The following is a 26,374-nucleotide window of genomic DNA, read 5'->3' on the forward strand; positions in this document are numbered from 1 at the left end:
ACAAAATAGAATGAAGATTGATTATGATGTGAAGCAATTCCTGAAGCAACCTAAAGCAATCAGGTAATTTATCGAATGGTCTGTGTTTGCCATCTAGTGGTACAAAGCCAAATTTTCTTTTTCCTGCTGCACGAGGGCAGATGCAGCTGCTGAAAGCTCCTATCTCAAAGCAAACCTCTCCCACACAGAAATGTTCCTGCTCTCGGGATGATGGTGGTGATAAGTGTACAGCTGTCCTTTCGGGAACCAGGAGCAGAAATTTTTCAGCCCTTGACCCACCAGACTTAGGACTAACTCATCAACAAATTAGCAAGGGTTATCCAGCACTTAATTGATCTGTAGCTCCAGTATCCTGGTTACTGCTCCAGTCTTTGTTCTTGCAGGTGAAGCCTCTAAGAGTATTCAGGCACCCAACCTTTCACTGCTTTCTGTGAGAATTCCAGCAACTAAATACCACAGGGTTTTCAGAACATATTCTAACATCTTTTAAACCACACTTATAAAACTCTCAGCCAAAGGCCCTCCAAAGGATTTCTAGAGGCTTCAGCTTTGCTTTACAAAGCAAAGCTTTGTCTGTATGAACACCTATGATTATTTTCCAACCAGGAGACTGATCTACAAGAAATTAGCAGATCATTAAAAAATCCTACAGGGAATACATACCATTCTGTCTCTGGAACACATATACCTAAATATGACCTATAGGACTACTTTTTTCTCTTAAAACACTTCAAGAATTAAGTAAAAGAATTAATTTTATTTCTCAGTTATGTCATAGAGCAAATACAAGAAAATTAATAGAAATATATTTTATCAGACAAAATTATATATAGCATTATATCTAGTCATACATGTTACTCACCTGGATTTTTTGCTATCTATATCTATCCACAAAATAATAATTACATTTTGATTTTCATCTGTAATAAGGAACTTTAATTCCCACACCCCAATTCTCTAGTAAATATTTTAGAACATTAATATTAATTCTTAATATTTAAAAATTATTTTTATTTTACTACAAAAAAGCAAAGCTAAGAATTAAGATTTGGAGTTTTCTTAATATCTCTGTGATTCAAGAGAAGCTCTTCCTGGGATTTTCTGTTCTAAGCCATACAGAATTTTGTGCAAACCCCTTTCACAAGTCACAATGAATGAAAACAAAGCCATACAAATTGTATAGAGAATAAATCCCAGTTGACTAAAACAAAGATTAATGAGATTAAATTAACTTTACTATGTAATGTTAATCATATTAACACTAATGTGATTCTGAAAAGTGTATTTATACAATAACAGCACATATATAACAAAACGTGGAAAGAAAAAAATTACATGCTATTAGCTATTGTCCCTTCTTTAAAAAAAATTATTGAATCTTCTATTTATTGAGCAGCTGCTGCATTCACTCATCCATTCATCCACTCCCTCTACTGTTATTTATGTAATTAATTATTCAATCAATTGTTCGCTGAGGGACCGTATATGATCTATGTTTTACAATTGACCTCAAAGAGCGAGGCAGCTGAATGCATCCGATAGAAAATAGAAAAAGGCATCGCAAGGTTCACAACAATTATCCAGGGTTCAAAGCCAAAAACTATTTCTTCCAGTCCATTGTCATACTCCGGGCGGCACCCGAACGCCGGTGGTATCCACAGCTGCGGGGAAAGAACGCCAGGCCAATGTTAATCACCAGCTGTACAAGTCAATAGCCTTAATGACTGTGACTCACCGCGCTGCAAACTGGTTTCAGGAGTCCCTAAAAAATCCCTCCCTGTTGCTACTGAGGAAGGCTGGGAGAGGGAAGGAAGAGGGTTTCAGCTTCTGCTGTTGCTACAGTTTTTGGAGCGTTCCTGAAAGGAGCCTCCCATATTCTACATTTAAATGAACTTTGTTCTCCAAAAGCATATTCACTTCTTCCAGAAGTAATTTTTTCTGCCTACAAACTATAGAACCATGCAATTTTAATATACTTATCAGACTTGAAAGGATGGGAAGATTTTGGGTATTAACTTGTGAACTACATTCAAAATGTCTTACCGAAAGGTTGCAGAGGAATAAAAATGCAGCGATGTTCTTCAGAATTCTCCTCTTGTTGTTAGTAACTGAGTTGCTGCTGTAAAATGAGAAATCTGAGGCTGAGTGCATGACCAAACTACTGTCCTGACTCGTTTCTTCTCTGGCAACACCAGCACCATCATTTTCTCTCGCAGAGATGCTGCCTTTAAACAGACAGGGTATGTCACCGTTGTCACGAGCAGCTCTGCCATTGTAAATCTCTTTGTACAAGGGGGTGAGGGACAAAGTGCTCCCCCGAGATATGGTCACTATTCGAAGAGTTTTAATGTCATCATTCACCTTTTCCTGCTCACGGTGGATGGATTCTATGATAAAGAGGTTCTGAATATATTTCTCAATAATAACCAGAACAGAGTAGGGCAGGTTATACCATGTGTATTTGGGATGACCTTGGGCACAGATAATGGCAAGGATTGAGCCCCAGGAGAGCAGCCAGGACCCTGCAGCTGTGCCCACCAGCAGTTCTGCATCCAGTTTTCGAGCGGGGTTCTTGGAATTATCCAGTGATCTATCTTCCAGTCTGTAGATGAGAAGGGCAACGACTCCAGCTGTGCACATGAGAGCCAACACGAAGATAGCGTGCAAGTAAAACATAGTGAGTGCTAACTCACTTTTGATTTTTGAACCTCCAATCTGAATTAAATACACAACAACTATGGCTATTGTGCTAGTTAACACGATTAGTCCAAAAATCATTCCAACAGTTATGCCGTGGAATTTGAATGGAGTTTTGTTTTGCTGGTGGTGCTCAACTTTACGACCAATGTTCTTCCACAGGACATAGAGCATCGTGGATGCTAGGATGTGATACTCTATATTAAAGGGATATAGGTAATATATTCCCTGAGAAAATATCGAGCAGAGAGTTGTTGTTGTGCAATTGCATTGAGGTGCGTGATCATCTAGAACTAAAGGAGAAGGAGAAATCAGTTATATGTATTATCAAGGTTCCTTGTTTTAAGTGAGTAAATAAAAGATAAACAAAATAACAAAACAGAAAAGGTAAAATTTCAGTCAAACAATACCCAGGTGCCCACCTAAGAACAGGCTTCCCCATGCTTCACTGGGACTTGAAAGCAGAAGGCATCCCCAGCAGTTGTCATAGAATGGCCTGGATTGGAAGGGACCTTAAAGATCATCTGTTTCAAAACCCTCCTGCTGTGGACAGGGAACCCTCCACTAGACCAGGTTGCTCAAAGCCCCATCTAACCTGACCTTGAACATTTCCAGGATGGAGCATCCACAGCTTCTCTGAGCAGCCTGTTCCAGTGACTTACCATCCACACAGTGAAGAACTTTTTTCTTTATATCCTGCTTACTCTAAATGTTTGCTGACTACAACTTGCACCATCTTGCCAATGGAGAAAATTATTCATTAGTAAAAAAAACACATTTGTCTTTGTCTTGTAAAACAGCACTAATGGAAAACTTATATTCTTTTGAGCCATCCCACTGAATCCTGTAGGACCACAGGCTACATGCAATCATTCTCCTGGGAAAGACTTGCAAGATTATTCATACTTGGTTTTTTTATTAATAACTTAGAAAGTAGTAAACTCTCTTTTTAACACTGCTATGTTAGTTTACTACTCTGATTTAGTAATAAATTGGTTCCTCAGTGATGTTATTCCTGAAATGGTCTCAAAAAATCTATTTGTTTGGAACTTAGAAGAAAATTACTGCCTTGTTCACATACATGATAATGTTCATATAACATTTCATTATCAGCTAATTACTATGTGCCCTGGAATAACTATGCTGACATAATCATGAATGACTCAGCTTAATCCTACAGTGACAGTGTTTTATAAGAGTGTGCTAGAGCAGGAATTTCACAATGCACCAAGCCTTTTGCTTACCTATAGTTATGTTCCCAAAACCAAGTGTGATTAGTCTTTCCTTATGTTCATTCAATTGATGTTTTGACTCTGTTAACACGCCATTTGTCCACAGGAGCAAATTTGTGAAAACAGAATGGATAACACCAAACCTACAAAACAAAGTAATTATTACAGGAATCTGCACAGACTGTAACTCATTAAATATCTGAAATGAAATTAAATGGATTAACTTTCTGTGTACAAGCTATATGGCACTATTTATTTGTCAGTGCAGGGGGAGGGCTGAAAAATCATCACCAATATCTAAAAATGTTCTGCAGTCACTGAAATCAGTCTTCCAAAACCTTACAGAAATGCCATGTATTAAATGGCCTAATGTATTAAACTGTTAATAGAATGCCAGGTGTTATCATGCACCCAAGTCTGTTCATGTTTCTTCACCAAGAAACAGTTCTTTATTACAACACTGTTCTCAGTAATAAACTTACAGTAAGAAATTTTTTAGATCTACTTATAAACAGAACTGATAGCACAGCCTTTTGTAATCACTCTCTTCCTGAGGATAGGGTTTCAACACTTACTCAAGAGAGCAGAACAAATGGAGAACCTTCACCAGAGATGATGCTTCTGAGCAAATTTATTTTACCTCCTATAGAAACTGGTCAGATCATTGATAACTTTAAATAAGTACTTTGAAAATTAAATGTTTGCTTACTCATGTTCTGTGTACAGACAGATTAATATACATTAATCTGCCTTCTCACAGAACTAGAAAACACATTGGGTCTGATTTGGTACATAGGATACCACCAGGGAGGTTGTGGTTCCAAGTGCATGGGCACAGTTGCACCTACCACACCTGTGAGGTGTGGTTGATATACCTGAGGGATGGGATGCCAGAAGGACCTGGATGAGCTCAAGAAGTGGCCCTATGGGAACCTTATGAGGCTCAAAAAGGCCAAGAGCAAGGTCCTGCAGCTGGGTCGGGGCAAGCCCCAGCATCAACATGGGCGGGAAACATCCATGGCCAGCTTGGATGGACCTCTGAGCAACCTGATCTAGTTAAAGGTGTCCCTGCTTATTGCAGAGGGGTTGGACTAAATGACTTTTAAAGGTTTCTTCCAACCCAAACTATTGTATGCATCTAAGATGTAGTTTTAAAAAGGTACTTTCCATAAAATCAATATAAAATATGTCAGTTACATTGCATTGACTGCAGGTTGCTGATACAGGTTCCCTTTCAGTAGGTAAATAAATAAAACATAATATAGCGCATAGTCTTAAAACACATATATGATGCTTCCTTCTTAAGTGATTCTGTGGTATCATATATTGCCATTTTCCTCTCTTATGAGAAAAATATATGTATTTTGTCACTATTTTGTATTACAAAATATCAGTGCAGATTAAATAAGTGTAAATGGAGTTTACTTTAACTGTTCTATTTCTTTCTACTTAATGCAATCGAGAGGAGAATCAATCTCTTTATATTTTCACTGTCTCTCATAGAATAAAACTTTGGTGTTAAAGCACTGTACAGACCTACACCTATTAACACGCCAGATGAGGATCAGATCCACTTTACCTTTCGAGTGTTTTGAAAGACTGGATAACATCCTTTGCATGGCACCACAGAAAATACACCTAAATGGAAGAAATACAGAGAAATATCATTACACTGGTGCACGTGTGTAACATTCAGAAAGGAAAGTGCATCTGTAGATAGACATTCAAATGGTTAAAACTTCTGATGATTTAAACTGAGGCAGCTCCATCTCCACACATGTGAAAGACCTCACGATTTTATGTGATATTTACACAGAACCTGAGATTTTTTACATAAAAAATCAGTGGCTTAACAATAAAAAGTCTAAGTATCACTCACCAAAACATATTTTCCTTCTGTATCTGAAGAGATTTTATTTCAGTGATAAACAAAAAAAAGCCACTGGCTGTGGATAGAGATATGATTGCTGCAGGGCATGGTGATGCTAAGATTGAATAATTTATGAAATATATTAAATTCTGTGGAGGGAAAGAAATTGATGAAAGGATGCCAGACTTGACTAATAAAACAACAAATTCCCAGGAAGCACAAGAAAAGTTTGTCCTAACTGCATGAGAGACAACCCCATTAAGAACACAGCAGTTGCACTCAAGGATAGTGCAGAAAACTCAAGGAGTAAAAGAGAGAGATAACAATAATGAGTTAGCAAGTCAAGGTAAGTGGAATAAAATTAGAAGTCTCTGTTTGTGAGAGCATAATGGAGACCTCAGAAAGAGATTGCCACTGAAACAAAACCAAGTGTGGATAGGGTTCAAGAGCTATACCAATATTCCTCAGGGATGTTAGGGTGACACTAACAGTCTGTTTAGTCCCAGGATACTGAACTCATCAGTAGGTGAACTATCAGGAGAGAGAGTCCTAAGATTTCTCTTAGAAGCCTGCCTGGTTTGGTATTCCAGAAATAGTCTAAAAAGTAATAAAACTTTGGGTTCCTCCACAGCAACCAGAGTAACTGGAAGCCCATTTTTCCACAGCATCCATTACTGCAGGATGCCTTCACAGCCACTGTTTCTGTGGCAATCAATGCTAGGCAAATGCAGCTCTTCGTGGCTCAACTATGCTACCCAGCAGTAACAATTCCTCTAATGAAGCACTTATCAATGAGAGGAGTGGCCACTGTAAAATCCTAGATGTAAAGACTAAAATATTTCATGTAGGTTTCAACTGAAATCAAATTGAAATTACCTTAGTCTCTAATGCCATTATCCTGGGATAAATGCAGTAAAATCTGACAGCAGATCTGAAACCATTCCTTAAATATTATAAAAACATAAGGTTTGAAGATATGTTCAGACACAAGATAGTGGGAAGAAATAAGAAAACTCAGTATAGAAATATCATAAAATCCAGTTTTCACTCACAGAATACTCATTGCCTCAAGGGGACTTCTGCCTGCAGAAGAACATAATGCACAGCCTGCCCTGGGAGGGCAGGTGCATGCTAGTTCATACACGAGTGCAGAATGTATATATTCATTTCATGGCATGTATCAGGATGCCTCAGTAAAGGAAATGACAACAGAATCTGATACATATCCTGTAGAAAACAAATTCTTTGGTTTTTAGATAACACATATTAGGGATATTCTGTGCTGTGATTTCATTCACTATTTCAAAGACACAAGATTCATCTTAGGTAAGAGGTATGTGGTTAATTACTTCTTAAATTTAACTTTTTCTTTGATTGTTCAGGCTAACATTCAAGTGTGCATTATTTTAAGCTCTGTAGATGATAAATTCAGTGACACTGGGTGATGTAAAATTTAAATTAGAATTCTTGTTGCCTTTGTTCAGCATTTTTATTCACCATTCTTCCACACTCCAGTTCATGGTGGCTGGAAACCTTGTCAGCTCTGGGTCACTGGCTGTAATGAAGAATGCTGTGTTCAGATCAGCATACAGAAGAGTATTTCATTGGTTTGTTTTTCAGAGATGAAGGAACAAAGTTGCAAGACATGGAGAGTGGATATTACAAGAATGTGAAATTAAGATTACTTCAACCAACTCAGAATTTCACCATCAGGGAAAACATAGATGGGGTGAGAGTTACTGTTTAAATTTCATTGCTTTTTTTTTTAACTCTTGAAAGCAGAAAAATGTAGGTGATTCAAAATCTCATTTACATGCAACCACGACTGCTAGGAAAACATTTCTTTCTGAATGACATAAAACCCCTGGAAAATTCATAAAAGTGCCTGGCTATAACTGAGTATCTCAGTTGAGTGGCTTTTTCTTTCCTTCTCCCCTACAAACCTGCTGACAGGGGTTCAGAGGAGTTAATGTGAGAAACAATCAGCTATGGAGTGTCACCACACACTGCAGACCCGAAGCCTTATAGCAAACAGGCAGCTGGAATTTTTCTCAGGAGTCACTGACTATGCTTGCTCTTGTGCAGCCACTGATAAGAACAAACAAATGCTACTAGAAGGAACATCCATGTTCATTTATTACAGGAAAGTTGTGCAAGTGTTTTAGAACCAGCAAGGATTTTGTCCCCTTTAGCTTACCAGGCCTACACCTCTAACCACAAAGGAACATCAGGTCAGACAGATTGAATTGAACTTGTGTGGCAAGTCCTACATACATAAACAAGGGAATTGTCTTTAGCCAAAATAATCTTTTCAGCCTGAAAATTCTGCATGTAACTTCAACTAGACAAAAAGGCCACGTAGCTTCAACTACAGGAGAACATTTTTTTATTATTCTTTTTTTCAAACCCATGTTTGAAATGCATTAATTTTATGGCTAAGTAACTTCAGGTTGCAAACCTTGAATTTACTATACATGCACAAGAATTTAGTCCTCAAAAGTATTCTGTGATATGCTTAGAAATCAAATTAGTGTTAAGTCCATTGATGACAAGATAAAATATATTTTGGCGAGAAACAAAGATTAACATAAAACTGCAACCAGTGACTTTTACCTGTAAGATGGTGTGGACAGCATGTGTAACAGGAAAAATGCCTTCAGTTGGTGATAAACAGTTTGAAAAATCAATATAATATCCAATTTTAAAGGAGTCCAGAATTAAAGTAATCACTGCAAATAATGTAATCCCACCTACAAATGAAAAAGATATTAGAAAATTGTAATGTATAGTTATAGTGTCTGGAGACTATTTGTAAAATATACAAAAACCTATTTAGGGGAATGAAAGTTGATCAATATCTGCATTCTTGTTTAGGGAAATAAGATTACATCAATGCTCAAGAAGATAATTGACTCTATGAAACAAGTGCCTGTAATTTGTGACAGCCTCTGCCCAGTACATGAAGCAAGGTCACCACTGGACAGCCCCTGCAGGGTCAGGGAGGGTTTGCCAGCCCTGCACTGCCCAGGACATTCAGCACCTGGCAGAGTGCCCAGCTCTGGGCAGGATCACCTCCCAGGTGACAGTGGCACTGAGCAGCCATGGAGAGCAGGAATTCCTGTCCCCAGCATCCCCACAGCAAACTGGACACTCCTGGGGAGCTGAACAACCACCTTACATCCCCCAGCCCAGCACCTCCACAGTGGGAGTTACACAATCCCTTGGTGTGCCTCCCCATGGCTCGGGGGTCACTGTAACTCAGAGACCACAGCCACAACGAGCTGTATGGTTTGTTTTCCTAGAAAGGAACCAAAGATTTAATTTCAGTATCTGCATTTCACACACACACAAAAATATCCTAACGTAACTTTGAAATACATTACCCTTTGTTCATTTTTTTGTTGCTGTTATTATTGGGTTTGTACTTGTACGACAAAGTGCAATTGGCCACAAGATTACTGAACCAAACCTTGGTTTTGGTGGTCTTTTTGGTTTTTTATGCTTGGGTGGGTTTGGGTTTTTTTCTTTTTTTAGGCTTTTTTCAAGGAAGTTTTCATTGGATTTAATTTGAACTTATTTGAGTGAAGACTAGATGAAAATTTATCCATGGACCTTAACCAGACCTCATGATATAAACCAGCAGCAGTAATTTAATCTTTCTTTACAATTCCTCACAGACTAAATAACATCACTAGAGTTGACTTGGATTAATATTTATCTTTTATTTGAGGCCACAACCTAACTTCCATATAAGTACCATGTGTTCCACTTGACATGTGGTAGTAAAAAAGTAATACTAAATTAAAAATTTATTTAATTAATACCTTTATTGTCAAAGTTGCACTGATAAAAATTAAGTAGAAATTATATAAACACACTGTAATTTTGTTTATTATTTCATTGACCCTTTAAAATTAAACAAAAATAGACTTCAGAAACCTTTTCAATCACAAGGGTATGAATTCCAGTAGGATTTTATGCTTCTGTTTTACAAACTCTCTATAATAAAAGCACTGTAAAATCACTGATTGAGTGTAATTTTTACCAGGAGTTAAAAACTTTTGCTTTTATATTGCAAAATCTAAAACCTCAGCTCTGCACTTCATGCATGTGTATAATCCCATACAGTTTTTAAAATGTATGCTTCTTAGGTCAGCTAATTTGTATTCTAACACATGTAACAACAGGACTGGAGCCCACGTTTTTAAATAAAGGTGCCATTTTTATTGTGTATGAAACTAAATGGTATCATAAAATACCAAATTATAGGCTACTCTTGAGATCAAATTATATGTTTCTTTCCTTATCTAAATAATTTTAATAAATATGAAATAAATTAGAATTTCTAGTTCTGATTATATAATCATAAATATAACTGGTTGTATATCACTCTGCCTGAGGTAACTAGACATTCTCTGAGCAAGGTGTTAGACTCCATGAACTTCAAAAGTCCCTTCCTATCTGAATTATTCTAAGATTGATGTTGTGATTTATGGTTTATTTACAAAGGAGGAAGAAAATGGCCTGTTTGTCAGAAATGAGTCCATTTCACGTGCGTTATGATTGTTTCAATAAGAAGGCAAAAGCTGTCTTCTGAAGCAAAAAGATTATAGACTACTGTTCTCCAAAGATTAGAAGACTTTATATGACTTTTAATTTTAGATTGTTTCATTTATTCAATGGCATTTAGATATTTCTGCAGTCACCCAGGTGGCCACACTACAAGTGTGTACAAAGTGTCCAACATGCTTATTTATGGACTTCAAAAGAGAATGATTGTACTAATTTTATTACTCAAAAATCAAAGCATGGCCACAATTACCGTGCATATGGTATGTTAATAGTTTTTCTGACAACTTTTTCTGATAGAAACTTCAGTAGTATGTACTAATACTAAATAGACACCAGTAATTTCAAGGAAGATAATTGCACCGCTTAATTATTTTCATTTAAATTTGTAAGAAATGTGAAATTATTCCTATTGAGTACTGTTTAATTATTTTTTCCTTTCAAACATTTATTGAAACCTCTGTGTCTTAAGGGATGAATAAGAGGATTTTCAACCTTATTAAGTGCTGGTTCATTTCTTGCTACTAACCATCAAGAAGATCAGAAAACATAATGATACAGTTGCAAAAATACCACTCTCAATTTAAAATATTGTTCAAATAAATGGCAATTCAATGAAGGCAGTAAAAAGATACAAGTTGAAGTCTGTCAAGAGTTTTTAAGTTGACCAGTTGTCAATGCTTTAAACAGAAACTGTGCTGCTAAATAATGTGATAAAATAAAGCTGTTTGTGAAGCCAACTTATTTTTATTTTGAATTCTCTGGCTCACTTCATTGAACTTTCCAAAAAAATGGTCAGAGAGCTTTTCCTAGCAGGAGAGTGTACTTAGGGAATAACATTTGGAATAAGTCAAGGAAAGACTTCCTAAAGTTCCCTGTGGTTATTTGGGTCAGGTTAACTGTGTTGTATTAAAGACACAACTCCGCCACAAACTTTTCCCACATTCAGACTCCAGGAGTGGTTCTTGGTCAACCACACAGGTGGGAAGAGAACCAAGCTCGAGGGTTCACACAATTGACACCTTGGTGCAGAAAGGCTCGAGGAAACCTTCCTGTGAGCAGTTCTGGCAAACTGATCTTCTGTCCTTCTAGTGCTGCTAAACATGTACAAGGAGTCAGTTATAGGAGGTTTTTGTTAAATCATTCCATTTCAACATTTGTCAGAGTATAAATGGTCTAAGCAGGAAACTGCCATCACTTTTACTAAAATGATATTCACAGTTTGACAGGACAATACTGTTTAATACAAGGACATTTGCTCTCCCAATTACAGAAAAAATATATTGTTCAAAAGTAGTGATAGAACTAGTAAAAAAATTACAGAAATCTTTCAGTGGAAAAACCCAAACAAAATATGTCTGTCCCACTCCATCCTCCCCTTTCCTTTTTGGACTTTTGATCTTTCAGGTAAAAGACTTCTATGACAAAAGCACTGATAAATAGGAGGGCATAGGGGATCTTGGCAGAGGAATTGCCACCTGAGTTTTTCCTTAGCTCAAATAAGTTTTCTTTTACCAATAGAGGATAAAGGAGTTGTACAGACTTGTTGTAACTACAAGAAACTCCCAAGAATAGGAAAGTGTAGGTCATTCCCAAAGGGCAAATTTGTTGAATTGCAGCCTAAGAGAAGCCATGGAACCCACAGCACTTGAGAAGCCAGTACAAAGACCCATCCTGTGCCGGTAAAAGAAATGGATAAGGTAACCTAGTAGCTCAATCTAGGATCTTATTTCTAAGTTTCTGTGACTCCTTATATTCTGTAGGACAAATGAAATGCTGTGAATGCGGCGCCAAAAGAAAGAGGGGTGGGGGATCCTGCTGTACTTACCCATGCTAGGCAGTATTTATTCCATATTTAGGAGGGGAAAGCTACCCTCTGAGTAACAAAAGCTTAGCTTGGCCCAAGGTAGGATCATATTAAGCCTTGCATGAATTTCAGGAGGTTGTAAACCACATAAGCTAATAAATGAAAAATGCTTGAGAGATTAACATTGCCTTGAAAAATAGTAAATTATCAAGAGGAACAATTCAACAGTTTGTTGTGAATTGTTTTGTGAACTCCATAAATTTCAGGAAAGAGTCTACAGACCATGGCTGTACATAAGACTAAAAAAATAGGTTTTCTGTCAGCAATTCAGACACAAATGTTAACAGTTTCAAAGAAAATAAATGATACACAAGCACTGAGATTGAGAACTACATTTCCACAGCACAACCTCACTTTTCAAAATAATCAGGTGTCAGGTGTTCTTGGAATTTTCATTTAGATGTTTAATTAGCTGCTGTGAAAATTAGCTGTTGTCTCATTGTTAGTAGGTAGAAAACATTTTATGGGAAACCTGTCATAACATTCCACTTAAATACTTTCTGATCTATCATTCACAGTGCTGAGACTGGAAGAGGCTGGTAAAACTGGGATCGCCTATTTTTCCACAAGCACTGATGTAGGCTGTTTATTTTCCTTGGTACCTGAAAACAGAGATTCCTGTCACTACAATTCTGTCATGTGCTCCCTGAACACCTTCTCTCAATATACCTTTGTATCCTCACTCTGGTACACACCTGACTGCAGGTAAGGGCCAGCACACTCCACCACTACCCTCACAAACTTGTATACTTTTTCTGCAAGCGAATGCTCAGGTTAGATTCCTTGTTTAACTGCTTTATGTACTGATTAAAGCTGATCTGGTTAGGCATTGTGTCCTCTTCTGTCTAACCCTAGACATTTCAAAAGCATCACTGTACACATATAAACAGGAATGTCTGATATACGTTCAGAGCTTCAGGACATTACTGACTGGTACTATGATAAAGTAAATTGCATTATACCATCTGGAAAAGGTGATAATTCCTCCAAAACAGCTGCAAGACACCAACAAAAGTGCTTCTTCTACTAGCTATATTTCATTTTTCAAGTTTCACCAAACCAGCCTGGTAAGGAAGAAAGGTGCCAGTGCTTTCAGCACTATAAATGGTAGGTTGGAAAGTGAGGATGTTTAACAAACAGCTTCCCAATACAATCTTCTAGTATGTTCAGCTTATGCATATATTTACTTTAGAGTGCACTGCATGTTCATTCAGCTTGCAAATACCAGGATGCCTCCCGGTAGGGATGGAGAGTGTAACAAAGAGGCAGCAGACACAGGTGATGGCACAGGTGTCCCTTGTGCAGTACCACTCGGTGCCATCCGCCCGTACTTACACTTCAGCCAGCGGGCTCCGGCGTGCGTGTCCTTGTCCCGGATCAGCCTCCTCTGCGTGCAGCTCCTGCAGAGGTACCACAGCATCCACAGCAGCTGGATGAGCATCAGCGTGATGAGGTAGGAGAGCAGGTGGCTCTTGCTGATGCCCACAGCATGCACAGCCCAGGCGAAGGTGAGCAGCAGCCCGGCCAGGAAGAGGTTGATGCCGTACTGGCTGCTGAGGATCTCGGCGTTTTTCTGCGGGTAGCTGCCGCCCACCGCGGGGCACCCGGCGGCTTGCTCCATCTCCCACGCCGGCCAGCTGCTCCAACAGGCGGCCCCGCTTCCCCGGGGAGCCCCGAGGCCGCTGCTGGCCCGTCCCCCTCGGGCGGGGCGGAGCGGGACCGCCGTGCCCTGCCCGCGCTCCCCGCCGCGGGACAGCCTGCTGAGGCTTCTGCGGGACATTCTTCCCTGAGACTGACAATAGTCCAGACCAGGCTGAGGAGAAGTGACTCGGACGAAGGCTGGTTCTGAGCCAGCCCTGCCCAGCTGGCTTTGGTGAGGGACATGGGGACATGGTCTGTGTTGGGAGTGTAACACATTCCCTGGAGAGGAAGACACAAAAGACACCGTGTGTTGGACAAACCCGACGGCAGGAAAGCCAAGGAACGGCCAAAACCTGGGAGCTGGTGAGGCTGGAGCCTGCCCGGCAGCTGCTGCTGGAGCTCACTTCGTACAGCGAGACAGAGGGATGACACATGTGCTTCACACTCTGGGCTCCATCTTCTTTTGAGCAATCAGTAGTAGGACTAGTAGGACAGAACCTCGTTTTTCAGGAATTCTCTAGAATTTCAAGAGGGTTTTTTACCTTGGTTTTTTTTAGAAAGTCCCGTGCTGACAACACAGTACTATAGGAATTGCCAGCTGGAGAAGCAACTACTGAGCTCAAAGTAGCAAAATCATCTGCAGAATTTAGTGCCCTTCAATCACCTGCAAAAATTAGTCCCCTTATGTATTAATTTTCGCAATATTTATACACACTTTCAGTGTTGACCCTTTTCTACTTCAACTGAATTCTCTTAACTTTAGATATTTGGATGCTGAGCATAGCCTTGGAGGCCAAACACCAAGACAGACTGGTCCTTGTTCTGGCAAAGTGGATCTTACATTTTTGCTCTGTACTTGTTGGTTGCATATTGATTACCCAAAATATTGGTTTTTACAGTGAGTGACCCACACCTTACATGAAATTAAGCCACTAGATCAACTACAATTAAAAAAAAAGGTATATTGAAAATACAGCATCTATTTTACTCCACTTCCTCTGGCAAAGGAGTCATCTTAAGCTTTTTCTCTTCTGAAGCCAGAAATTAATAGAGGGGTTTTTCTCGTATAACAAAGGACACTTTTGAACTTACATATAAGTGTCTGGGGTTTCCAAGCCTCTTAAACAACAAGGAAGAAAAACAAAATGACAGAAAGGTGGAATGAGTGAATTCTGGACAATCACCTATTTAGGTAAACATAAAGAGAAGTAGTTCCTGTCCTTTATTCATTCTGTCCTGTTCTCAAGAAACAAGTATTTTAAGCCATCTGCAAATTTTCCTTTTGAGGAATGTACTTAACAGGAAGCAAGCCCTATGTTTTTGTCTGGCCTATTAAATCAAAAGCATAACTAGTCAAACAGCCAGGCTTCAACCACCTCTAGCTCACAGCTACATCCACTGTTATCACAAATGGCATTGTGGAATTGCCAGATCCTAGCTCTATCTCATATGATGTAACCTTTAAAGAATAACTAAGGAAGATGTTTCCATTTTACAGAGCTCCTATGGCTAACTGTGATAAATAATCCTCACTGCATGGACTATTTTACTTCAAATTATCCAAGAGCATCCCTTGTCACCTGTAAAGGAAAGCTCTTTGGTGCTGGTACACATTCTCATCCTGAAATGAAATAATGTAAATGGATACAGAAGATACCTATGGTGGTCTGTACCAAGAGAACACATTAAAGCTTTAGGAGAGGTGGAAATTACAATTGCCTCGTATTTTTTTCAGGGAATTATTATGCTACCTCTTTCTACTCTCTTGCCCTGAAATCTTTATTTGGTGGTAAGGAAAATAACAAAGCTAGGAGTTCACAGAAGTGGTAGCAGCACTGTGTCAGGTTACAACAATTAAAACAAGCATTGTTTTACATTCTTACCAGATTTGCCACTACTTCCTTTTGAGCACATAAGTGAATGAGTATTGTGTTGGATACTCAGATCTGTTACTGAAAGACTTTGCTGAACTTTGTACAATGAGTATTTCTATCTGGGATTCTCAGAAAGACATCCAAGTAGTCAGAAGGCTACTCCAGAGGTGAACAGTGTTGTTACACCTTCAATAAACCCAGCTGAAGGGGCATGAAAGACAAAGATACTCTAAGTCAAGTACAGTATTTAAAATCCACATGAACATCTATTTTATAGAAAAAGCAAGGAGATGGGGTGGAAGAATCCAAGAAAGTGTAATTAGATGGTGAAACAATTAAATATTGAACAACTATTGATCATTTTTGTACAAAGTTTATTAAGATGTTCAGAAGAATGAATTTTAAAAATCATGTAGCAAATAGTAATTTTAATTCAGATTACAAGGCAACTTAAAACATCTAGAGCATTTATAGAGCTGACAAATAAAAATACAGCTATAAAAACCATCCCTGAGCAATACTGCATTTTAAATATTATAATAAAGAAAGTTGCTCAAATGTACCTTGTATGCAGACATAAAATTGGTAAAACCTTTTAAAAATTGAAGACCAGAAGAGAAGCAACTTGCACTTTAAAGATGTGAAGCATGACTGGTTTTGGCAAACTTAAATATTACATTTAAACATTACATTTAAGTTTGTTAACTTACCCTACAAACTACTTCAAGTAGTGCTGAATGCACATTATTTTGGTTGGTCTCCTCCTTTGTATTACATACTATTAAGTTGCAACTTTTTTCATTAATGAAACAGTAACAACCAAAGACAATAGTATCTCTTTCATTACTAAACATTCCACGTGTTCAGCAATGGTGTAAATTTGGAAGTCAGAATGAAGAACACAGTACCCTTTGACAGTCCAGACTTCAAGCAACACTCACAAGGAATAGATTTTAACAGGTTTCAATACCCAATTTCTACATTCTCCTATTTTCCAAAAGGCGTGTGTGGAAAAGTATTTACACAAGGATCTACACGAAGTGGTCTAGCAACCAGGTGGTGCTCAGGTCTTCAGACAATTAAGTGTCTCAGTCAACATGAACAGACACTTAACAAAAACAAAATGCTATTTTATTTTCCCAGCTCAGTAAAACTAGTAGCTTTTAAGTTAATGTCAGCCTCTTCATTGCTGAGTAAGGAAAATGGCAACTTCATTAACAGGCACTGCTAAGAATGAAAATTTGATTTACAGAAGAAAAAACAACCTGAATACTGAAAAACAGTGCATACATCAAAATAACTTAATGTATGCTCCAGATTTCTTGTGTAGTGTTAATATTGTTCATTGTATTGCTGGTTATTCCCAGCTTGATCATCCACCTTTGGCTGTGGACAAACTGTATGAGCACAAGTAGAATTTATTTGTTTAATTGATGGCACTGCCAAATGTCAACCAGCTTTCCCTTACCCCTATCCATACATTTTTTTAAACACTAGCAGATCTGAATTTAAGACATTAGATAATAAAGTATTTCCTACATGGTAAGACATACAACAGCAGAAATTTAAGAGATCTCCGTAAGTAAGTTTACAAGTACAAACACAGGTTCCAGATAACAGTATTTTACCTGTCAATTCAAATGGAAAAATATAGTATTAAAACCCCACAACACTTGATTTAAGGATCATTTACTTTCAAATCAAACAACATGATTTGAGCAGGAAGTTTGAGTAGGTGACCTCTGAGGCCCCCAGAGATAATATTTAAAGGTCCCTTTAAACAATAATTATTCTATGGTGCTATTACTTACTACCCATGTGCTTAATACTCAAATATAAATAGAAGCTTTAGAAAGCTTTACAAAATGAAAGGCTTCATGTTACTAAGAGATGTAAAACATATTTATCTTCCAATTATTGACTAATCAGTTGCTTTTTCCTATGGTTATGTCCATTGGTTTATAAATCAAGTAGATTAAGAATTACTGTATTAGAGCAAACAGGCAGTATTAGAAACAACAGAAGTACTGGAATGTAACAAAAGTGACATACACTTTGCAGGATTACAGTTACTTGAGTCCTTCACATGAAGCTGAAAGAAAAGAAAAAACCAAATTTAACAAAAATCTTTGAAGGTTCTATATATACTGCAGAAGCTGTATCATGTACTAAATGAATTAATGATTTTGGAACACCAAGTAATAACCTGTCCCTAATTATTAGGCAAATAATTATTTGACCTAATACAGAACTTCCCCACATACTTCAAGTACAGAGACAAAACACAGCCAATGATAGAACCAACAAACATGGATACATTTGTATCAGCAAGTGTGAGTGACTCAAGTTGCCACAGTAAAGAGGTTCTGAATTAAGTATTGCATTTTTCAGAAGTCTGAGTTTTGTCAGAGTAGAAGTTAATTATCTCCTTAAAAATCAGGTTTCTTGATATCTCAAAACTAGAGAGGAAAATGCAATAGTGGTTCAGTTTGTTATTGAAAAAAAACCCAAAAATCTGAGTTTCACCATCCCAGACATTAAACACCTTTTGCCTACCACTTTGTCAGTACAAGATGCTACACTCTAAATCCAGCAATCCAGCACAGTCTTCTTTTTGCTGCACTTCTAAAAATGCTGAGACATCTCCTCACCAGAAAGGATTTGTGGTGGGAAGCAAAGCCAAATAGGCTTCCTCCTCATTCCCTTGAGAAGTACAACAAACAAGACCTGCTGAAGGAGTAACCCTGGATGATATGAGACACCTGTGATACAGGGAACATCCTTTACCCTGTTTACTGAGCTGTGTTTGGTGTCTTCCTTAGCTTTTTACATTTCACTGGATTCATTTGATAAGTATATCCTAACAAAAGATGTGGTAATTATTGAGAATGCATTTTTCAAGTCAACAAAACAGATGGGTTGGCCTTTGAGAAGTTCTTTTTAGAAAGAACAAAGAACTTCTCATAACTGGCAATTTTCCACACATCAGGTTGATCTTGGCTGTGCATCACAGAAAATTAAAACAGTACACCTAAAGACAAAGACATGACAAAGATTTTTACTTTTAAAAACTAGAGAAGGCCTTTGTACATGGATGTTGATATCTTCTCCCTTTTACTATCAGGTCAAACAGCTTTACTAAGAAATTCTCCTAGTCTAGGTAAAAGCTGCAGGGTTTTGGCCTATACACCCCCAAACCACCCCTTCTCACTAATGCTTCTTTCAATGTCTAGAAAGGAATTTTAGAGAAGTGGAAAGGATATTCTTCCCCTTTGGATAATTGTACGTTCTCTGGTTGCTCTATATGCCACAAAATGTCACAATTTGAATAATGTCCACGAAACATAGAGAAGAACACGAAACATGGCCTCCCAATCCTTAAATGTTTAACAAAGCAGTTCCCACAACAAGATAAATACTTTTATGTGCTTAAAAAATTCAATTACTTACCTGAAGGGCTTATCCCAGGAGTGACACAAGCATCACAACACCCATGAACTGAATGAAGAGCAACACAGGTGTCAAAAATGACCAGACAGGCCACAAGGCAACATTGAAACTGGGAATAAAAGCAGAAAGTATTTGGTAAGTTCAGTTGTCATATTACAGAAACACCAGGCAAACAAAGGAAACATGTAAAAAGAGGGACTAAGATTTAAATTACTTAACCTGGAAATATACTTCTTTATTTCTGAAAACAAAAGACATCAAGGGTAAAGGGTAAAGATACCTTTTACTTTCAGAAAATCTGTATCTGAAGCCTCTGAAAATGACCTACTCTTTGATTTTTCCATGGGCATACATGACAGCCTAGAGAAGCCTTAATCTGAACTTTCATCCAGACAGATTTCAGTTAACTGAAGAGATGGGGGAAAACCAACTTATTTTACAACTGACCTACAAGAATTACAGATTTGACTAATTATGAACCATAGGAAACCTTTATTTTCTTCAATCTTTCTTTTTTTTTTCACCATTGCAGCAAATACTGACTGATACTCCAATACAACAGCTAAACAAGAGGAAATCAATTTTCATGCAGAAAGCAAACAAATTAACTGGCACAATGCATGTAATTTTTTTCCTTCTCATTTGCTCAGTTCTGACTCATATAATCTTATACATAAAGCAACTCTTCTAAAAGTACCATTCTCAGACAAAATATAAACCCTTAAAGCTCATATGGCAAGAGTCAGAAGTCTATCATTTTCTGTATGTTTGCTACCTATAGATTATTTGATAATGAAGAACTCTGACAGAAACTGATTGAACTGAATTTTTTCTCAGATAGAGAGACTGCACCTTTGTCTTAATTTGTAAACTGCACACGTAGTTGCCAGAGGTGAGAAATTTACATTAACAAAGATAACTTCAGTTTTCCTCTAAATTTTCAAGACAGTAAAGATCCAGAACATCTCCAAGCACACAATGTAAGTTTCAACTGTTGCAATTCTTGCTTTGTGGACAAAAGTCGAAAGTGCAAGAAATTATGCTACACAGAACTGGTATTATCATCAATACACCAATACAACAGCAGAATTACAGAAATTAGACTTAAAAATGAGCCCATTAACACACAGACTTTCCCAGGTTTAGCAAAAGTTTGCACACATTGTTTGAACTCACCAAATTGCTGCTGCTATAAAGGTAGCTGTTGTGATAGGAATCAGTGCAGGGTACTGTTCATCATAGTCCTGAATTCCACAGTACCACTCAAGATACAGTATGCAGTAAAAGGCAACAGATAAACATGCAGCCAATAAACAAGTGCCACAGGAAAGCCACCAGCTGCAGGAAGAAAAGCACATTAAACCATGTTTAGCACAGTCACACTGCAGTTTGCACAGTAATCTTCACTCCAGCTGACAAACAGAATAGGCAATATCTGTTAAAAACACAGATTGTGGCCTAGAGTTCCTGTAGGTTTTACCTTAAGTTAATCTTACAAAACACTTTTTGCCCTTAAAAGCTGTCTAATATAAACAACTCAGTTTAATTTTGCAATGAAATATTCCTTTCAAATATTGTCCCCTCAAATATTTTGGAAATTCAGTGTGACAGATCTTGTCAGGAATCTACTACACTACCACACCAAAACCACTAATAAAATAAAATAAAATAGGCTCCACTCCAACTGTGCTTTTCACTATAAATTAGAGTGGTGATCTTTGTGCAACAGAAATGCTGCAGAAAGCTTTAATATGGTTTCAGTTTGGGAACTCTCAAATTTGACAAGAAGCATGAAGATTATTCTTTATAACTGCTGAAGAAAACCATAGAGAAATCAGAATTTTAAACTCGGAGTCATAAAAACACAGGATATGTGATTGTTTAGAGAGACACAATTTTGAGCCTCTTTGACAATACACTTCAAGAGTAGCTCAGATAAGGCAACCTGGGAGGAAGAGGAACTTTAACAAAATCTTATCTGAACGTGTATAAACAAATAAAAATTTTGAAAAATGAAGTCTTACCATAACTTGATTGCTAAATTACAAAGGGTAATCAAGGATCTTCCTACTCAGGTACCATGTACAGCAAACATGCTACTTTGAAATCCTGTTAGTACCAACACAGAATCTTGCACTAAGAGAACTGTTGCCATGGCCTACCTAGACAAGCAGTGCAGGAAGACAAAGTCCTGACCCCAAACTTTGATTACACCTTGGAGTCACTGGTTTTGTTTTTGCAGTCAGGTGTGTGAAGGGTATAACTAGCCTGGGAGGGCAGCTCCAGAGAACCTCCCAGCACAGAGCCCTGTGCAGTTTCCATGTACTGATATAACAATGACAACAGCAATGTGTTTTAAAAGCACTTCCAGCTGAAGCTATCTAAAAACTTTTAATATACATCAATCCCATTGAAAATAATTTAATAAAAAAGAAATAGACTAGAAATAAATATTACTTCACAGAAATTATTTCACTAATCTTTTGCTGACCTACTCAAAATCATCTACAGATCTTCTAGAGAAATGAACTTCTCTTTGACCTCTAAGGATTCATTTCAGGGCGTTTATTATAAAAAAAGTAAAATCAAAACCTAAATACTTCCAACAGAACAGACAGCTATTTCTTGGACTTAAAACTTGAAGGCACAGTATTAAAATGTCTCTGTCCCCAGTTGCCCAGATTCATGTCCAGATGGCTTCTGACTATCTCCAAAGACAGAGACTCCACAATCTACCTGGGCAACCTGTTCAGTGCTCAGTCACCCTGACAGTAAAAAAAATGTTTCCTGATCTTCAGAGGGAAGCTCCTCCACTTCATTTTGTGCCCACTGCCTCTGGTCCTGTCCTGGACACCACTGGAAAGAGCCTGGCTCTGTCTTCTTTGCACCCTCCCTTCAGGTGTTTACATGCATTGACAAAATGCCTCTGAGCCTTCTCTTCTCCAGGCTGAACAGTCCCAGGTTTCTCTATTCCTACTGCAGATCATGATTTAAAATACAGTGACCAGGTGTAACAAACTGAGTATGATTATAGGACTAAAACATGCCTTTTTGTAAGTAAAGATACCTTACCTATCTGTTTGCATAGTTTCCTTAATATTTTTTAAAAAATCAAAGTAGTATGTCACAGCTATTGATGCCAAAATCCAGAATGCAGAATGAATATTCAGTCTGTTAAGAGGCCTCATTGTCTTCTCTACAGCTGTAGACTCTTCTGTAAATAAGAACATAATTATAGCACTAAAGCCAGTCATTAAATTAAGTATGATTATACTTACATAAAGCACGACACTTTATCTTTTTAATTCATTTATCTTGGGAGATTATTCTACTCATCACAATACACTTTGTGCTACAAATATTCTAAAGAGTTCTGAACATTTACTGAAATGAAACAGACTAAGCAAGGTATCCTTCGATAAAAGGACAAAGCAGTAACCATCAGCACAATACCATATCTGTGTATCTTTTTAGGAAACAGCTGACTAGATTTTGTAAGGGTTGTTTAACTAACCAAAAAACCCTGGTGTTATTAAACAATTTTTATTAATCTGTTATATAGAATTTCAGGTTACTTCCAATTACTAATTTATTTACACCCTTCTTTATGAATTTTAGTATTTGCAAAACAATTGCAAACATAAATAATTTCCTTGTTCTCAACTGCAGATAATTCACAAATTTTCAGCTGCAGTTTCAGGAGCTAGCTGGACTTCCACTGCACACTTTCAGCAGGTAAACTACAACTTTCACTGTGCAGGAAACTACCTTCTCTTTTTGCCCTCATTACCATGTACTGTTTTAGAGAGAGTGAGACATCAGAGCAAGCAGATGAGAAAGCCATTTTTGTGCACGACAGCAACCATGTAAGACAGTATTTATATACACTGTCAAAAAAGGTGGTTTTGTCAGAGGTGGTTTTGATGCCTCACACTCAAGTTTATCACCAGGAGCTCCTGGCGGCCTGTGTGCCTTCAGCAGTGCCACATGTGGCGACTCCTCCACACGCACCACCAGCCGAGCGCACCCACAGCTCTGCTGGAGCTTACGGGCAGCTTTACTTTTCATTTCCTAGATTCCTCCTCATCCTTCTGGAGCTCGGGCCCGGAGCATTCGAGCACTCCACCCGCATGCGGCAGCCGCGGCTACGAGCCCCTGGCATCTCCCCCGCCCCGCTCGCAGTCAGGAGCGGACACCTGAGGGCAGGCGGGGCCGCGCTCCGCGCCGCTCCGCCCGAGGCGGCCCCGCCGCCGTCCCAGCGCCCGCCCGGCGGGGCCCGGCACCGCTCCCCGCGCCCCGGCACCACCCACCGGCCGTCCCGCCGCCCTGGGCCGGCGGCTGCGGCTCCTGCGGGTCCGGGGGCTCCGGCCCGCGCCGCCCCGGGCGCCGCAGCCGCGGCAGCGCGTCCCCGCCGCCGCCGGGCTCCATGTTGGGCCGCTCCGGCAGTGACGCGGCGGGGCGGGAGCGCGGCGGCCGCCGCCGCCCCGGCGTGAGGGGCAGCGGCGGCGGCGGGCCCGGCGAGCCGAGGGCCCGCCGGTGCGGGATCCAGAAACGGCTTCGGGAATCGCGCTGAGCCCCCCTGGAGAGAGGGAGCCCTGCCGTGTACGGCAGTGAAGGCTGTGGTGCCGAAATGATTCAGGGAAAAAAAACCTCAAAAAACTCTGTGCGCAGAAATAAATGTTTTCCTCATCTGCCAACCAGATGTTCTCGAGGGCAGATGTTAGGGAAATCTCAGTTTCTGTGACACAGACCAGTGGTGTAGGTTAAAAAATGACTGGAGCATGGTGCTAATAACACCACGCTCGGAGGTTCGAGCCCCGAAGGGGAAAAGTTCACTCAAGGGCTGGATTCCGTGATGCTTCTGGGTCCTCCCGACTCGGAATATTCTGTGACTCTGTGAAATGCAAAGCTCTTGGAGGTTTCCAGAGCCATGGGAATCCTGTAGCACTCGACACTGCAGCTCATAACTAGAAATAATAAACATATTTGCAAGACAAACTAGGTAAAAGTTTAGTAAAGTAATAAAATGGTAAAATAGATTGTTTCAGTTCTGTAGTTGACGTCTGCATAACTAGATACCAAATTCACATCAGCATGTTTCTGCATACACAACCTTGAAACCTATTGGGCTTCCTTGTTTATTCACATGGACAAATTCAAAATTAGTCAGTTTTGCTGACAGATTAACCTTAGGTCTGGTCCTTATAAGAATACTATGAACATTAAGAGTGAATATGTGTGCTGTGTCTTCTGGGGTGTGTTCGGTGATTAAGCTATTAAAATGGCTTTTGAAATTGAAAATTGTTTCTAATAGTAATGATTCATTAGGTTAATTAGATGATCTATGTGATTGTTACAAAGCCTGTGCTTTCTCCGTTGTGTGGCATAACATTCCGATTAAGGCAGAAATCCCACTGACTTCAATGTGGAAGTACCTGTCCAACACGGCAGCTATGTAGTTATGTATAGCTTTATATATGTATATATGTAGTTATGTATAGCTTTTTTATATAGCTTTATCTAGCTATACAGTTCTGTATAGCTTTTCTTTACAGTGGGATTGAATGTAGAAATATTCAATAAAAACTCAGATCATTATATGGGAGATTGAAGAAACAAGAACCTAATTTCAGTATGTGTGTTTTACTTACCAAAATTAAATTACTAGCTGTATATAGATTAAAGTTCAAAAATCCAAGTGTTTCATAACCTGATTGTACTTTTCCTCTCAGAAAGCAAAATATTTTGCATTAAAATAATGATTATGAGAAATTTGTTAAATTTTCACTTACCATGCACATTCTTTGCATATTGTGCAGCATTTATCAAAAGAAATGCCTTGCAGATACTTGCTCTGTAGTTTTATGTTGAGAAAACAGGAAAATCAAAAAGAATGGAATGTAGGCTGTGGATAAATAATTATATATTTTATCAGGAAACCCTAAAAAACCCTAAAAAGACCCCTAATTCTAGGCCATCCTAAGGGAAGAAACTAGCTGGTAGAAACTAATTATGGTAAAAGCTAAGCTTTCTGTGACTTGCACTGGTTTTAAGCAGTTCTAAACCTGCTGGATAACTATATTTTAGTTATAATATACTATTATCCCTTTTATTAAGGACTGAGATTCTAGGGACAGGAGAAAACAGGGTTCTGATTATTCTTTATTACCGTGCATTGAATTTGAGTAAATTCAGCCTAAAAGACACAAGAACAGAAAAAAAAAATTCTTTCTCTGCAGAATGACAGGCCTTCATTTACATCTGAATTTCATGTGAGAGGTGTCATAGTAAGTAGAAATTGTTTTCCCAGCCTTAGAACATGTATCACATAAGGACCAACCACACTGCAGTCCTTAGTGACTACAGGGATTATTCTTTATGCAGTTCAGTTGAATATTTTGAAGTTAGCAGCTCATGGGAGATCAGAGCTCTGCTTTCTTATCAATGAAATAGAGGTTTCTTTGTTTTATTTCCTTTGAGTGAAATGACTACCTCAGCCTTCACTTTCATCTTAGTGATTCAAATAAGAAACAAAGGAAATCTTCATGCACTTTCTTTGCAAAAGCTATTCATAGGATATATCTTTGATTTAAACGTAGCAATTAAATAAATATGTATGCTTGGAAAGGTTAAGATCTGTCAGTGTTGTTAAACTGAACACTTCTATTTACCTACAGAGTAGGTATTGTGCAAAGAGCTGAAATAAGAGCTTCCTTCCTGGGCTCACTATTGACCTTGACTGAGACCGCTCATGTTCTGTTTGTAGAGCTGAGATGTTTTCTGTGATCTTTTCACAGTGCTTCTCTGATTCAGAAATTATTAATCTGCCAAAGAATAGATAGTGATCAGGAGCTGAACCGAGACTGTCACAAAATGAACAACATAATTAACAAAGCATCTAATCAACGGGCCTGTTATGGATAATTAATTCTTCCAAGTTAATGTTTAAGAATCCCTGCAGAAATGTTAGGAAGTATTTTAAACGTGATGATTGATGTGATAACTTTAGTTAAAAGCCTGTGAAATAAATTTGTGAATTTGAAGTTTCACTGAAAAAAGTGTACAGAGGGCAGAGTTTGCAGCAATTCTTTTGTGAACTGTAAGTCCTGGACTCTCACATAGTGTGGTTCAGTTTCCACATCTTGGGAACTGAATTCAACACCTTCTCATTCTT

The 26,374-nt window shown here is 38.5% G+C and overlaps 2 protein-coding genes and 1 long non-coding RNA gene across 6 annotated transcripts; 1 reads left to right on the forward strand and 2 right to left on the reverse strand.

Annotated features, from left to right (window-relative positions):
* Positions 1 to 1,013: 1,013 nt before the first annotated feature.
* On the reverse strand, positions 1,014 to 14,153 carry OTOP1 (otopetrin 1). The gene is made up of 6 exons (XM_064418654.1): positions 13,571 to 14,153; positions 8,413 to 8,549; positions 5,509 to 5,567; positions 3,942 to 4,072; positions 2,044 to 2,990; positions 1,014 to 1,661 (listed from the first exon to the last, which is right to left on the reverse strand). Exons 1-6 carry the CDS (start codon positions 14,013 to 14,015, stop codon positions 1,491 to 1,493), a joined length of 1,890 nt encoding a protein of 629 aa, XP_064274724.1. The 5' UTR covers positions 14,016 to 14,153; the 3' UTR covers positions 1,014 to 1,490.
* On the forward strand, positions 1,580 to 8,691 carry LOC135299510 (uncharacterized). Its single transcript, XR_010361484.1, has 3 exons — positions 1,580 to 2,240; positions 7,420 to 7,528; positions 8,674 to 8,691. It is a non-coding gene; the product is annotated as an uncharacterized LOC135299510 (long non-coding RNA).
* A 1,954-nt stretch (positions 14,154 to 16,107) lies between the features above and the next one.
* TMEM128 (transmembrane protein 128) lies at positions 16,108 to 23,638 on the reverse strand. 4 transcript variants are annotated; one of them, XM_064418651.1, is made up of 6 exons: positions 23,511 to 23,638; positions 22,273 to 22,414; positions 20,377 to 20,538; positions 19,201 to 19,309; positions 17,803 to 17,842; positions 16,108 to 17,378 (listed from the first exon to the last, which is right to left on the reverse strand). In XM_064418651.1, exons 1-4 carry the CDS (start codon positions 23,626 to 23,628, stop codon positions 19,210 to 19,212), a joined length of 522 nt encoding a protein of 173 aa, XP_064274721.1. In that variant the 5' UTR covers positions 23,629 to 23,638; the 3' UTR covers positions 16,108 to 17,378; positions 17,803 to 17,842; positions 19,201 to 19,209. The 4 variants fall into 4 exon arrangements, with proteins under 4 accessions (XP_064274721.1, XP_064274720.1, XP_064274723.1 ...); XM_064418650.1 differs by having other exon boundaries at positions 16,108 to 17,842; XM_064418653.1 differs by lacking the exon at positions 23,511 to 23,638 and adding an exon at positions 23,262 to 23,283 and having other exon boundaries at positions 16,108 to 17,842.
* Between the last annotated feature and the right edge of the window lie 2,736 nt (positions 23,639 to 26,374).

Source organism: Passer domesticus, chromosome 4, assembly GCF_036417665.1.
Source record: "Passer domesticus isolate bPasDom1 chromosome 4, bPasDom1.hap1, whole genome shotgun sequence".
Lineage (NCBI taxonomy): Eukaryota > Metazoa > Chordata > Aves > Passeriformes > Passeridae > Passer > Passer domesticus.